At 34.5% G+C, this 13,982-nt stretch overlaps 1 protein-coding gene across 7 annotated transcripts in view; it reads left to right on the plus strand.

Moving 5' to 3' along the window:
* The window catches only part of ZBTB44 (zinc finger and BTB domain containing 44), a 60,773-nt gene extending 50,171 nt beyond the window's left edge, over nt 1-10,602 (plus strand). Inside the window, exons 3-7 of one of the 7 annotated variants that reach the window (XR_013967572.1) lie at nt 4,386-4,470; nt 5,614-5,777; nt 7,480-7,780; nt 8,361-8,469; nt 9,761-10,602. Coding sequence is in view for 5 of the 7 variants with exons in the window: in XM_080816837.1 (XP_080672963.1) it covers nt 4,386-4,470; nt 5,614-5,777; nt 7,480-7,780; nt 9,761-10,043 (833 nt within the window). In the remaining 2 variants the exon portion in view is untranslated. The remainder of the gene's footprint in view (nt 1-4,385; nt 4,471-5,613; nt 5,778-7,479; nt 7,781-8,360; nt 8,470-9,760) is intronic. The other 6 variants (XR_013967573.1, XM_080816837.1, XM_080816840.1 and 3 more) reach the window with 6 other exon arrangements.
* Nucleotides 10,603-13,982: the final 3,380 nt, after the last annotated feature.

The following is a 13,982-nucleotide window of genomic DNA, read 5'->3' on the forward strand; positions in this document are numbered from 1 at the left end:
AATGGATATCAGAGCACTAAAACCAGTTGTTTCCTAAGACATTTGCCAGAACACAAAGGGGCTTTGGTTCATTAACTCAAAGAGCAAGGCAAACAGAAGTTAAGGCTCAGAGCATGTGAAAGTTATGAAATCTTAGAGACCTTGCTCTACACTGAGTAGGGACCCCAAAGGACTTCCCCACTACAACCAAATCGGCTTCCCTTCCTCCAGACTCCAGAGGACTGTAGAAATAGCTGCCTTGGCAGTGGGCAGGGTAGAAAATGAGAAGGAAAGTGGCCACTGAGAAGTTGTGGCCACTGACCAGCCCTCTTGCAGATTTAGATCCTGATCTAATATTACTTGCACAAGTGGGCCAGAGAATTTCAGTGAATTTGGTGTAGATAGTGGCCTCCAGGAACCTAGCAGAAGCAAACGTAAAGCTTCTCTGGAAGAGGACATATCCATCCTAAGCTAAGCAAATCATGTCTCTACATACCATTTTTAAGGGCAGTAACCACTGAAAAGCAACTGAGACCCACAAGGAAACAGCAGAGAGAGAACCAACGGGAAAACAAAAACAGGTAGCAGAAATAAATTGGTGCATAGTTTTCACACACAGATACAAAATGCATATGGTTACCAAGTTTAATGAAATAAATCTGAACAATAATTACAGATAATAGTATACTGTGAAAAGTTGTAGCAGATTTGGCAGGGGGGTTCTGGGGATAGGTAGGTCTTCTAGAAAAGAAAAAAGTAACCAAAAACAAAGAACTGTTAGCATTTTGACAGCAGATTGGATTTTGCAGGAGAGAGAATGGGTGAATCAGAAGATAAAAGACGTCACCTGTGGGATGCCTGGGTGACTCAGTTGGTTAAGTGTCTGCTTCAGCTCAGGTGATGATCCCAGTGATCAAGTCCTACGTCAGGCTCCTTGCTCAACAGAGAGCCTGCTTCTCCCTCTGCCTGCTGCTCCCCCTGCTTGTGCGTGCGCATGTTCTTTCTCTCTCTCTCTCTCTGACAAATAAATAAATCTTTAAAAGGAAGGAAGAAATCACCTGAATGCTGCCTTGAAAGAGACTGTATTGTATTAGGGTATCTCCAGAACATGGGATATATATATAGGTATGTATATAGGAGATTTCTTAGGAAGGATTCACTCACGTGATTATGGAGGATAAGTCCCACACTCTACCATCTACCAGCTGGAGGCCCTAGAAAGCCCATGATGTCATTCCAGTACAAATCCGAAGGTCTGAGAACTGGAGGGCTGATGGTGTAAGTCTCAAGTCCAGAGGCCCAAGAACTGGTAGTTCTGGTGTCCAAGAACAGAAGATGGATATCCCAGCTCAAGCAAAGAGAGCAAATTTGCCCTTCTACCTTTTCTATTCTGGCCTCAACAGATTGGATGAAACACCCACACACACTCGCCATCAACCCCATTGGTGAGGAGTCTTCTTTACTCAGTCTGCTGATTCAAATGCTCGTATTTTCCAGAAATGTTCTTACAGACACACCCAGCAATAATGTTTTACCAGGTGTCCTAGCATCCTTAGCCCAGTCAAGTTGATGCACAAAATTAACCGTCACAGGGACAATGGCAGAAACTACTACGAAGAAGATAATAAAGGTTATGGATGATACAAATGTAGGTTTGATGAAGCCCTGAGAAGAGAAGAGAAAATGGCTGAGAATTTTCTAGAACTGATGAAAAACACCAATCAATAGATTAGAGGCCAGCAAATCCCAAATAGAAATAATAAAAATACAAACCTAGGCACATTATAGAGAAAATTCAGAAAATAAGACAAAATAAGACATTACCTTCAGAAGAATGACTTCTGAAACGAGTGGAATAATATCCTCAATGTGCTAAAAGAAAATTATAACTGTCAATTCTCATACACAGTGAAAATACTGCTCAAGAATGAAGGTGAAATAAAGATATTTTCAAAGAAACAAAAAATAAGTTTATCATCACAAATCCTCACTAAAGAAAATTCTTAAGAATGGACTTCAGGCAAAAGCAAAGTGAGCACTGATGGAAAGTCTGATATATAAGAAGGAATGAAGAGCAAAGGAAGAGGTAAAATAGATGGACAAATATTGGTAAACATTGCTTGCATAAAAGTAATGATATTTTGTGGGACTTTGTCAAAACGAAGTAAAATATCACAATAATTCATAAGTTGCAGAATGAAAGTGTGTAGAAAAATGGAGTTAAACTGTTCTAAGATCCTTAATGTTCAAAAGTTTTAATTTCAGAATTTGGTAATTATGTGTCTGATTTCCAAAGTAGCCAGTAAAAATAGGGAAAGATTATATAATTTCCGAACTAAAAGAAGAGGGGATATAGAATGATAATTATCATTTATGTTTAACACACTCATTTTAAAATGTATAAAGAAATGCAAAGGGCCAAGAATAGCCAAGGAGTTCAGAAAGCAAATGAACAAGGTGAGAAGACTTACTGCCCTATCTGATCAAAAAGCTCTGGTAACTGAAGATTGGCATTGATGTAAGTTCCGACAAGCAGGTGGGACTAATGGAACCTGGAAACAGACCCATACACTTAGAGGCCTGCAGAACAGAGAAGAAAAGACAGACATTTCAGGAAATGTGTTTGATTATGAAATCAGTTCCAGGTGGGTTAAAGAAAGACCTAAATGTCAAGGGCAAATGTTTCATAAGATTACCTGAGATGGGGAAGGATTTTTATTTTTTTTAAGATTTTATTTTTAAGTAATCTCAGCACTCAACATGGGGCTTGAGTTCACAACCCTGAGATCAAGAGTCATATGCTCCACCGAATAAGCCAGCCAGGCACCCAAGGATTTTTAAAAACAAGACCAAAAAGACACAGCCATGAAGGAAAATACTTATAAATTCAGTTTAATTAAAATTTAAATTTTTGGTCATCTAAAGATAAGCCATAGAAGAGAGAAAAATATTTGTAACATGTATCACTGAAATATGAAAAAACTCATAATAAAAAGTAGATGACTCAATAACAAGCCTCGAACAGGCATTTCACAAAACGGGGGGTTCAGTAAATAAATGTGCTCAACCTCACTCGCAATAGGGAGATAAGCCACAGTGAAATATTGCTACATACCCACCAGATAGGCAGAATTTTAAAAATTCGACAATACCAAGTTTTGCTAAGGAGGTAGAATGACAGAATTCTCATACATTGCAAGTAGTGATATAAATTTAGTAAAATCACTTTGGAAGAGTTTAGCATTTTCTCATAAAGATACACATATCCAATGACCCAGCAATTTTTAAGATTCTTTAATTTATTTATTTGAGAGAAACAGCACAAGTGGGAGGAGAGGGAGAAGCAGGCTGCCTGCTGAGCAGGGAGCCCAATATGAGGCTTGATCATGACCTGAGCTGAAGGCAGATGTTTAACCAACTGAGCCACCCAGGTGCCCCTGAAACCAGCAATTTCATTCCTAAAAAAAATGCATATGTGCATTAAGTTACACGTACAAGAATATTCACAGCACCATTGTTCATGGTAGCCTGAAACTGTACATTAAGAGTGAAATGGCTAGATTATGACTATTACAGTGTAAACTTTCACCTGTAATAGAATGGATTGGTCCACAGTATTGGAGGAGAGAAGACTTAAGAGTGCATTCAGTGTAATTCAATTTATATAAAGTTTGTAAGCAGTAATACTAAACTACTATTGTTGGTGAAGGCGGCCGATTTTCTGTAAAGGGCATGATAGTAAATATTTTAGACTTATATTCCACATGGTCTCTGTCGCAACTGCAATGACTGCTGTGCCACTGGTGTAAAAGCAGCCCTAGATGGTTCATGGCTGTGTTCCAGCAAGAGCCAACCCATAGTTCATAAGTACACATGTTAGAAATAAAATTACTTTTAAAAGGAAGAGGGACAAGGAAAAAGGGAAGGAAATGATGACCAATGACCATGAAAGATAGAAAAGTGGTTACTTCTTGGAAGGAGGGGTTTGTGATCAGGGCAGGGTAAATGGGGACTTACAGAATGTTGGCAGTATTTTAGTGAGACTCATATGAAGGTTGCACAGATACATACTCACTTTATAGTCATTTCTTGAATTCTATGTAAAAGTTTTATGTGTATGTCACAATAAAGTCTTCAAAAGTAAAAATAGTGCTTCCTTACATGATTTAATTTAATTTTATGCGAAATTTAGTTTACATTTGAATTTGCTTGTTTCTGAAATGTATTATTTATTCCTAAAAGAATTTAAGTAATAATATAAGGCTGTTGTCTTACATATGATTTCTATTAAAGATTTCTTTATGTTCTGTGTTTTAGGGGCTTGGTGATACAGATTGCAGTTAATATCTTGGCTCATTTATACCACAGTATTGACAGCTGTCCTCTTTTTGTCCTTCTGTTCACAGGCTCAGTAGATGAAGGTGTCACTGAAGGGTTACCGACACTTCAAAGCACTTCTAGCACTAATGCTCATGCAGATGATGATGATCGGTTAGTACTGACATAGTATGTTGTTTTCTTATAAAGGGGTGTGTTTGCAACTATAAATTTTAACTTTTTAACTTTTAACTATATAATTTTAATTACATAAGAAGTTTATTGGTACCTCATTTTATTTTTCAGAGTAAGGAGGTCATTACATCATGAATTAGACCACCCATACAGGGTTTTTTGGCATTTAAAACAGCCCAGGCCCATTACTTTTAAATAGTATCTGTATCAGGGATTGGTGAACTGTGAACCACAGGCCTATTCCATTCACCACCTTAATTTGTAAATCAAGTGTTCCAATAAAGCCACACTCATTTGTTTATGTATTGTCTGTGAATGCTCAGGTTGAGTGGTTGAAACAGATCATGTGATATGCAAAGCCAAAAATAGTTACTGTTTAACTTACTACAGAGAACGATTGCCAAATGCTCCTCTACATACCCATAATTCACAAGTCATTATCTTCAAACTGTCCCTCCTTTCTTCATATTTCCACATAGATGTATAAGGGGCTTTCAGACTTAACATGGCCAAGACCTCTAACTCCCGACCTAAATCCCGGTCATCCAGTCTTACCTATCTCTAAACAGCATTGTCATTAGTTAAATGTACAAAAGCACAGCATTGAGAAATATTAGGAACTATTTGGTATATGGTGTATTTGGGTAATATGAGAAAAAATGAGGCTGGAAGAGTACACAGAACCCAGATCAGAAGGAGTCTCCTATGCCTCGCAAAGGGTTTAGACTTTGAAAGTAACAGTGAACCATTGCAGGATTTTAAAGAGGAGGCTGATTTAATCAGATCACTGTGAAGCAGAAGGATAGATCTGGGGCGGTGGGGGGGGAGTTGGGGGGCCTGAAGAGAGGGAGTGTATTGATGAAGACCTAAATTAAAGCAATATTAGGAAGGAAAGGATTAGAGAGATTAAGGGTACCTAAGGTAAAATCATTTATATGTTACTTAAGATGCTGGACATTCTGGACAATAACATTGTTTTTCATATTGCTATAAACGAAAGTTTTAATGTAACAGTTAAACTCTCAAAGTCATTTTTTCTTCTGTTTATTTTAAAGTTGTACAGAAATGTTTATTCAACTTAAAAATCAGAATCTGGTTGCCTTCTTTGGTCTGTTTTTTTAGATTGGAAAATGTTCAGTATCCCTACCAACTCTACATTGCTCCTTCTACCAGCAGTACAGAACGACCAAGTCCAAATGGTCCAGATAGACCTTTTCAGTGTCCAACTTGTGGGGTACGATTCACCCGTATTCAGAACTTAAAACAGCACATGCTCATCCACTCAGGTAATGTCACCTTCCCTATTGTTGCATAAATGAGTACTTGAAACATATTTAGAAATCCCAGTTAAAAATAGAAAACAGGTGTTTTTGAGTTTAAAAAATATGTCTCTAAGACATTGGGGAGGTATGTGCTATGGTGAGTGCTTTGAATTATGTAAGACTGATGAATGATAGACCTGTATCCCTGAAACAAATACTACATTCTATGTTAATAAAAAATATATATATATATATATATATATATATATGTCTCTGAGAAGTCAGATAAGCCTTACTTATTCTGTTGCTTAAATGGTACAGTATCAGAAAGCTATTTTCTTAGCACATTTGCCATAGGCATAAGTAGGTTAAAACTTGAAGGGCTATGTGTGTATAATACATAAATAAAAGGTATTGGATATATTAGTTGTGTGTATATGTACAATAGAGAAGCACAAATACAGATGGTAGAGCAAATGAAATTAAAAGGGTATTTATTGGGGCACCTGGGTGGCTCAATGGTAACGTTAAGCCTCTGCCTTCAGCTCAGGTCATAATCTCAGAGTCTTGGGATCGAGCCCCGCAACGGGCTCTCTGCTCAGCAGGGAGCCTGCTTCCTCTCTCTCTCTGTCTCTTTGCATGCTTGTGATCTCTTTCTCTGTGTCAAATAAATAAATAAAATCTTTTTTTTTTTAAAGGTATTTATTGATGTTCTTTGTACTGTTCTTGTAACTGCTCTTTAAGGGTTGGAATTATTTCCAAATAAGTATTTTTTTTAAATCTAATAACAATTTAATTTCAGTTCTGCAATCCTAAATTTCTCTGTACCCTGAAGCTGATTAATCAGCTTTGTATTATTTATTAGTATAAAAGAGATTTTTAATAAATGATGTGTAAAACAGATTTGAAATTTAGTTCAGTGATCACATAAAGCCAACAAAATTCTCGTGGGTAAAACACTGACCTCTGATAGAGTAAGAAATCTTTGCTACTGTTTTCATCTGTGTTTTTATCTTACTTTCCTGTGCCCTGGCTATGTCTAATAGTCCTTGAGCTAACATCAATTCCCCATGACTTTATTAAATCAACAGATTGTATTTTGAAGGTTTTTAAAATTTTTGCCAAAACTGTGATAGTTAATTGGAAGAGACAATTAATATACTTTATAATTCACATATTAGTTTCTATATATTTTTCTGTCACTTTACATTAAAGGCCCAGAAACCCAATTTGCCAAGTGATAGTTCTACCATCATTATTAATTATGTTCAGAGATGTTAGAATTTTCCTTTTTTCTTCTCATTTCTCTCCCAGGTAGGGAATGAAAAGTAGGTCCTTTTTCCGTCTTTTCAGTATAAACTATACTACTTTAATGAAATTGAAATAACAGTGTTTTATGGAGATTTTAATTCTGTTTAAATACTGTGATTAAATCATCTACAAAATAGATGATTTAGAAGAATATTCAAAAATCAAGTTGAGTATAAACAAGTTTACCTCTCCCTCTAATGCCTTTTTCTCTTTTCTTTCTTTCCTTCTAAGCACTGTGACTTTCAAATGTTCTTTACCTTTTCTGAGATGTTGAATTGGAATCCATTTTTGCTGGTGATTTTTGTCTTTTTAAATTACCTATTGCTACAAAATTATAATTCAGAAATTTGTGAGGTTTGTGACCTTTCATTTTATTTTGTTTTTAGATAATATTTTGTTTTGCTTGATTTTGTAGGAATTAAACCATTTCAGTGTGACCGCTGTGGGAAAAAGTTCACCAGGGCTTACTCGCTAAAGATGCATCGCCTAAAGCATGAAGGTAAACGCTGTTTCCGGTGCCAGATATGTAGTGCCACTTTCACTTCCTTCGGGGAATATAAACACCACATGAGGGTTTCCCGGCACATTATCCGCAAGCCTCGGATTTACGAGTGCAAAACATGTGGCGCCATGTTCACCAACTCTGGAAATTTAATCGTGCACCTGAGGAGTCTGAACCATGAAGCGTCAGAGCTAGCAAACTACTTCCAGAGCAGGTGAGGTGCACAACAAAAACGAACCAGGAAAACTGCTGACTAAACTCTCTTTTCCTGCTTTTAGGGCAGCCTGCTGTGTTTTTTATCAGGTTGCCAGCTAATCAGTCACATTCCTTTAAATTCCCACTGTCCATACTCTGATCTCATGATCTGATAAAATTTTGCTGAATCTTCTAAGTTTATACAATTATAAATATTTTTCTAGTTGGTATTGGAAATTTTTCCCTACAGAAGTAGACTGCTTACCTCTTGCTTTGTCTTTTTGTTTTGTTTTTTGTGTTTTTGTTTTTTCAATAACATAAGGTTAAAGTAATATGGACCTTACTGGAAAATTTAGCATGTTGGATGATCTTAGTGATACTGAATTACTTCAGACTCTTTGGATGTCAGTAAAATTTTTGACCACTTCTCATTTTTAAAAATTCTATATAAAGGAACATATATTTACCAATAAAGAAAGAAACTTCAATAGCAACTATGGTGGATATGATTCTTTAGATCAGATTTTCTTTTTCAATTTAGACCTCCATGCTTTTAATATTAATAATTTATTATAATAGAATTCCTTTCTGATTTATAGAGTATCCAAGGAAATCAGGTTCTAGTTCTGGCTCTACCACTAACTGCTGTTATGATTGAACGTGTCACTTTACAAATGAAGAAGCTTGAAACATAGAGAAAGATAAAATGTAAGCTTTAAAGATGATTTCTAAGGTCTCTAGATATAAAATTCTGTCATCTTTTTTAAATATTTTATCATAAATACACATCTAGGAATCCTTTGTTTTTTATCAAATGAAATCTTCTAAACCTGGTTACATTTTAAATCATCTTTATTTTTTAAATCTTGTTTTTCAATAAATTCTAAATTATTGCTACATAAATTCTGTTTTTCTCACCAAACCCGACATTCATGTTGTTTAATCATGTCTGAATGTCTGGTTGTCCTATCACTAAACCTAAACTCTACATGTCATATCAAACATTGTTTGTTCAGAACTAAAATAGTGTCTCAGTTAACCACTCCTATTGCCTGTATCTTCCCTATACAGAGCCCTCTACTGTCCATTCCTCTATCTAACACCTGAAGACTTTAGAAAATACAACATAGGACATTTTAAATTGTTTTGCAGATGAACAGATTTTAATTTTTTATTAATACTGGACAATCAAATTATAAAATAACCTTCTTAAATGTATTAGTTATTGACATTCCTAGTAGAATGAACTTTTTTTTAGCTTAACAAAGATTTAATTAAAGCATCTAAGATTTATAATGTTTGTTCTTTTACAAAAAATGCATATAGTAGAAAATTTAGTAAATGTAGGAAAGTATAAAATATAAGAAATTATAGTATTTTCTGATGTCACCACTTAGGGATAAATTGTTACAATTTTGGTATATTTTACTGTCCATATTCAAAAATTAAATATTTAATTCTACTAATAGAATATTAAATATTTTCAATATTAACACTTCCTGAGGACTAATATATAACCAGTCTCATGACATTTTCAAATACAATGCCATTTATGCTTAAGGACTTAGTTTCTTAACTAACTTATATCCAGGAAGTAATAAAAAGCTAAGTTTATATACCTCTTAATTAGTATATAATTCAAGAAAGGTTAAGCAGAAGTTATTCAAATGATCTTTGCATAAGTGAGCATGCCAATTGCATTTGTTTGTATACAGAAACTCTTCTACATAGAAGAAGAAAGGCTGTTCAGGTGTCTAAAATGACAGTGGAGGTGATAATCTTATCTATTGGTGGTAGAGAGAATTGATGTACTTTGGTTCTTATGGATGCTTTTGGTTCATATTTAGTTTAGAAATTGAACATCCTGAATTATAATCAATCAAGAATTAGAGAAATGAAAAATCCCAATCTTGTTTTACAAATCAGGTCTTTTTATTGTGGCTAATTTATTACTGGTTTGAAAATTAACTCCCTCTTTCATCCTTTGCCTCTTATCTAGTGATTTCCTAGTACCGGACTACTTAAACCAGGAGCAAGAAGAAACCCTTGTTCAGTATGATCTTGGAGAACACAGTTTTGAAAGCAACTCCTCTGTTCAAATGCCTGTAATTTCGCAGGTCTCCTCAACCCAGAATTGTGAAAGCACTTTCCCCTTGGGGTCTCTTGGTGGGCTGGCAGAAAAAGAGGAAGAAATGCCAGAGCAGCCAAAGACCAGTGCTTGTACTGAGGGAACCAGAGATGACCCCCCAAAATCAGAGCTGTCTTCTATAACCATTGAATAATTTCATGGTTTGGCTTCATTTTTGGTTTTTGGAAAGTGCCTGTGCTTGGTCTTGTACTTTTAAATTTAATTTAATTTTTTAAACAAAGAAGAGTTTGGGAAAGAATTTCCCTTTTTACTTTGTAAGCCCCGCAACTGTTGTTTTATTTTTCATGACTGAGAGATTGCTTCTGTAAGTGCACAATAACACAATGTTGAAACATAATTGAAACTATGAGACTTAAGGAGAACCAGTAGACTTAAGGCCTCTATCAGTTTCTTCTTCCATTACTAAAAGTAGGCTAATGAGATCATGAGGTAAAGAAGAGTTCAGATGATTCCTGAGATGAAAGGGTACACCAGAAACAAATTACTGAACATATTTGACAGGTAGCCTGAGTAGATATTTGCTCTTATACACAAGATGTTGTACAATATTTTGTAAAGCCTGTTGGTTTTGGAAATATTTACGGTAAGCTTTCTTAAAAATTATTAGGGTAAATGCTTCAGAAATCCAATGTACTCTTTTTTTAAGCTTTGTCATTTCTATTATTTTTCACAGTAAAAATTTGGTGTTGGGAGAGGCAGTCTCTGAACTTTTTTTTAGTACCACTCCAAATAATCTTTCTTCTATGAAGTCAGAGAACCATGATTGAGAATAGTCAGGCTGTGCATGAAATGACCAGGAGTGGGAAATGAAGTACATAAATCTCAGCTTTATAGGAATTCTTTTAATACTGCTTTTCTGACTAAAATTGTTGTTTACCTGGTCTCTGAATGTTAGTGCCTGGCTAATTAGGTCATTGCCTAAATCATTTTCCTCTTGCCCCATGAACAGTACTTCCTCTTGCATATACTGGCATGATATCATATAAAGGAAAAATATTGGAGATACTCTATATTTTATATATAGGCTTATGTAATCTTGGGGATGTTTCTATTGTGCTGATTTGGACAAAATAAAAGAATTCTCTGTTAAGGCTACGTTCTTAACCCAATTAAGATTGTTTACAAAATTCCTTATGTCAGTGATACTTTGTTTTTTGTTCCAAAATATTTTTAGACATTGCCAAGTTTATTAAAAGGGTTAGTGTAGGTTTTACACAATGTAAGCAATAATGTAAAAGATAAGAAGAGGCTTTAAATTAATGATCTATGGCTCATTAATCTAGGGGGGGGGAAGAATCATTAAGACTAAAAAAACTAAAAACCTTAAATTAATACACTTCTTTTGCTGCTAAAAAAATGAAACTTCCTGTTTATAGTTGAAATTTATGTGATATTCTAGACTGGAGTATACTTTTCATCTAGTGCCATTAAAGCATCACTGACCTTGATCCTTAATATTCATGAGTCCATGGACAATGAACTTCTGAATAACTTTTTTCTATGTATATTCCCAAACTTCAATAATTATAAGAACACCTGATTAAATTAGAAAAAGAAACTAAATACAGTTTCTTATTCAAAACACAAGTTCTGAATTTTGTCCGGGTGCTAGACCTTAGTAATAAAATAATTTTTAAGTTATAGTGATTTTACTGTTTCATTTTTTTAATTGGCTAATTCTGTGATTGATTTTCCTCCCACAAATGTAAAAGAAGGGAAAGTAAATGCATTGAAGATTTTTTTTTCAGGTAACATTCTTTTTCTTGATTCTGCTGTCTTTAACTTGTTTTTGACTCCTTATCTCCATGTTGAACGTTTTTTCCCCCTTTGCTCCCAAACACAGGTATATTACCTTCAGGAAGAACAACATATTCAAATTATGATGGGCTTCCACCGTTTATGCTTCTTTACTAGTAGGGTTGAATTTTTTTGCAACAGACTGAGATACTTAATTTGTAACAGTACTGCTGTGTCTCAGCTAGAAAGGTCAGGAATTTTTATTTTTAATGTCCTACATATTCTTGAAAATTGTTACACCTACCAATGGATAAGCCTTGGAGTTAATTTTAAGATCTTATATTGGCAAAATAAAAACTAGGTAAAATTATGACCAGGAATCATTGTTGCCTTCAGTTCTAAGAGTTATTTTTTTTTTAAGGGTGTGAAAAGAAGGAAGGAAGAAAAAAACAAACAAATAGGGTTAAAAAAAAGAAAAGAAAATCGGGGATTTGTGTGGTTGAAAGTGTTAAAACACATTCCCTATTCTGAGAACTCTACATTAAAAGAGCCCACAATTTTGGCAGCTCAGAAGTGGTCTGTGTTCTCAGAAACGTGGGATTACCACTACTGGCTCTTCTTTCCCAAATGGAAACTTTAAATTTTCATTGGTAATTACAGATTGCACAGCTTTTCAAGTTTAATGAAAAATTTGAATATACTATGAAAATGTGTACTTGGTTTGTTTATTCCCCAAATCTTATCAATACAGGTAGCTAACGAGTATTTCACATAAAGTGATATAAACAAAGGCCTTTTTTTCCTTTCGTTGAGGCTCTACATTTTTCTTGATAGACAGCTTAAGGATTTTTAGCTTATGGATCTGTTTTAGGAAACTAAGCCGCAAGGTATAATTGTATATAGTGTTATTTAGGTTTATTTAAAATTCATCAAAGAGAGGGATACCCGAATGTATAAGTTTTACCAGAATATATGGAAAACTGCAGAGATGAAAGCCAGTTACATTATCCCATCCATTAGGAATTGCCAGTGAAACTAAACAAAAAATTCCAGTTTAGAATACTTAAGCATAGCTATCTTTGTTAAGGCCCAAGAGGGTAACTTTGTGATATTTAAAGGGCTTAAATTTTAGGATGCAGGATAAATTGCCTTTTTAAAACCAAGTATTTTATACAAGAAAAGCATTTATTTTACATTTTTATGCTACCAAATAGATGAGATACACTTTAGAAATGAGTAAAGATGGTCGCTGTGATACTGGATGTTACAGCTCCTACAGTCGTTCTTTCCATTTTTAAGGGTGTGTTCTAACAATGGAGGCGTCTAGCATGACAGTGATTGTAATAATTCAGAAACAAAAGGATTAATATGGGGGGGTTTATTTGATGTTTTTATAAATGGATACAGATGGAGATTATCATCCACAAATACATTTAAATGAATTTCTCTTATTTGGAATTTCAAGTAATCATCTTAATTTGTGTTTCACATAATTAGTTGCACATTAACTTACATTGCCAGTTTTTAAAGTTCTTGATTTCAGTGAGACAAAGTGTACTAAAATGTTTAAATAGCCTCATTCAGTCTTACATTTTAACCTTTCAGCAACCATTCTGGGTTGAATAATTTGGTTCCATGATATGACACATGCCCTTTGATTTTAAAAACAAACAGAAAAACGTGTTTTGTTAAAATATTTTATCAAATGGAATGGACCAGCATATCTAATGCAGTATCATTGGTAGCTCTGTTACCTTCCAAACTACTGAGCCAGACTCTCCCCATTGTATAAATGATTCCCTGGGAACCTTTGGAAGCTGTATTAACTCTTTCAGTCTTTTATTTGATCTTTTATTTTATTTTTGTATTCAATCTAGATAGAGGCCAATTATCTTGTTTAGTGGCTTCTATTTTGAAGATTCTCAGATCAGTTTTAGTCTCTTAGTTTTATAGTCCCTAAAAAAAATATTATAGAGGTAATGGCAACTCTGTACTGTACCACATGGAGAAAATCATTGTTATTGCTTGATGAATCAACAGTCCTGAAATTGTAATATCTTAACGGAAAGGAGTTTGAGGTTTGTTGAATTGGTGAAGAGAATTAGAAGCTTTCATGTGGCACTTATCCTATTTTCACTCATCTGTAAAATGTGAAGCTATAACTCTGAAATATACATACATTCAAGTGAGGGAGAATAGTTTTCTAGATATTAATATTAATGGCAAGGGGATGACTGGTAAAGTTTGCATTTGGAAGCAACCCAAAGTTGTTAAAAGGTAATAAATACGATTTTCACTATAAGTTATTGACATAAGATACTTTATTTATAATATA

Source organism: Martes martes, assembly GCF_963455335.1.
Source record: "Martes martes genome assembly, chromosome: 10".
Classification (NCBI taxonomy): domain Eukaryota; kingdom Metazoa; phylum Chordata; class Mammalia; order Carnivora; family Mustelidae; genus Martes; species Martes martes.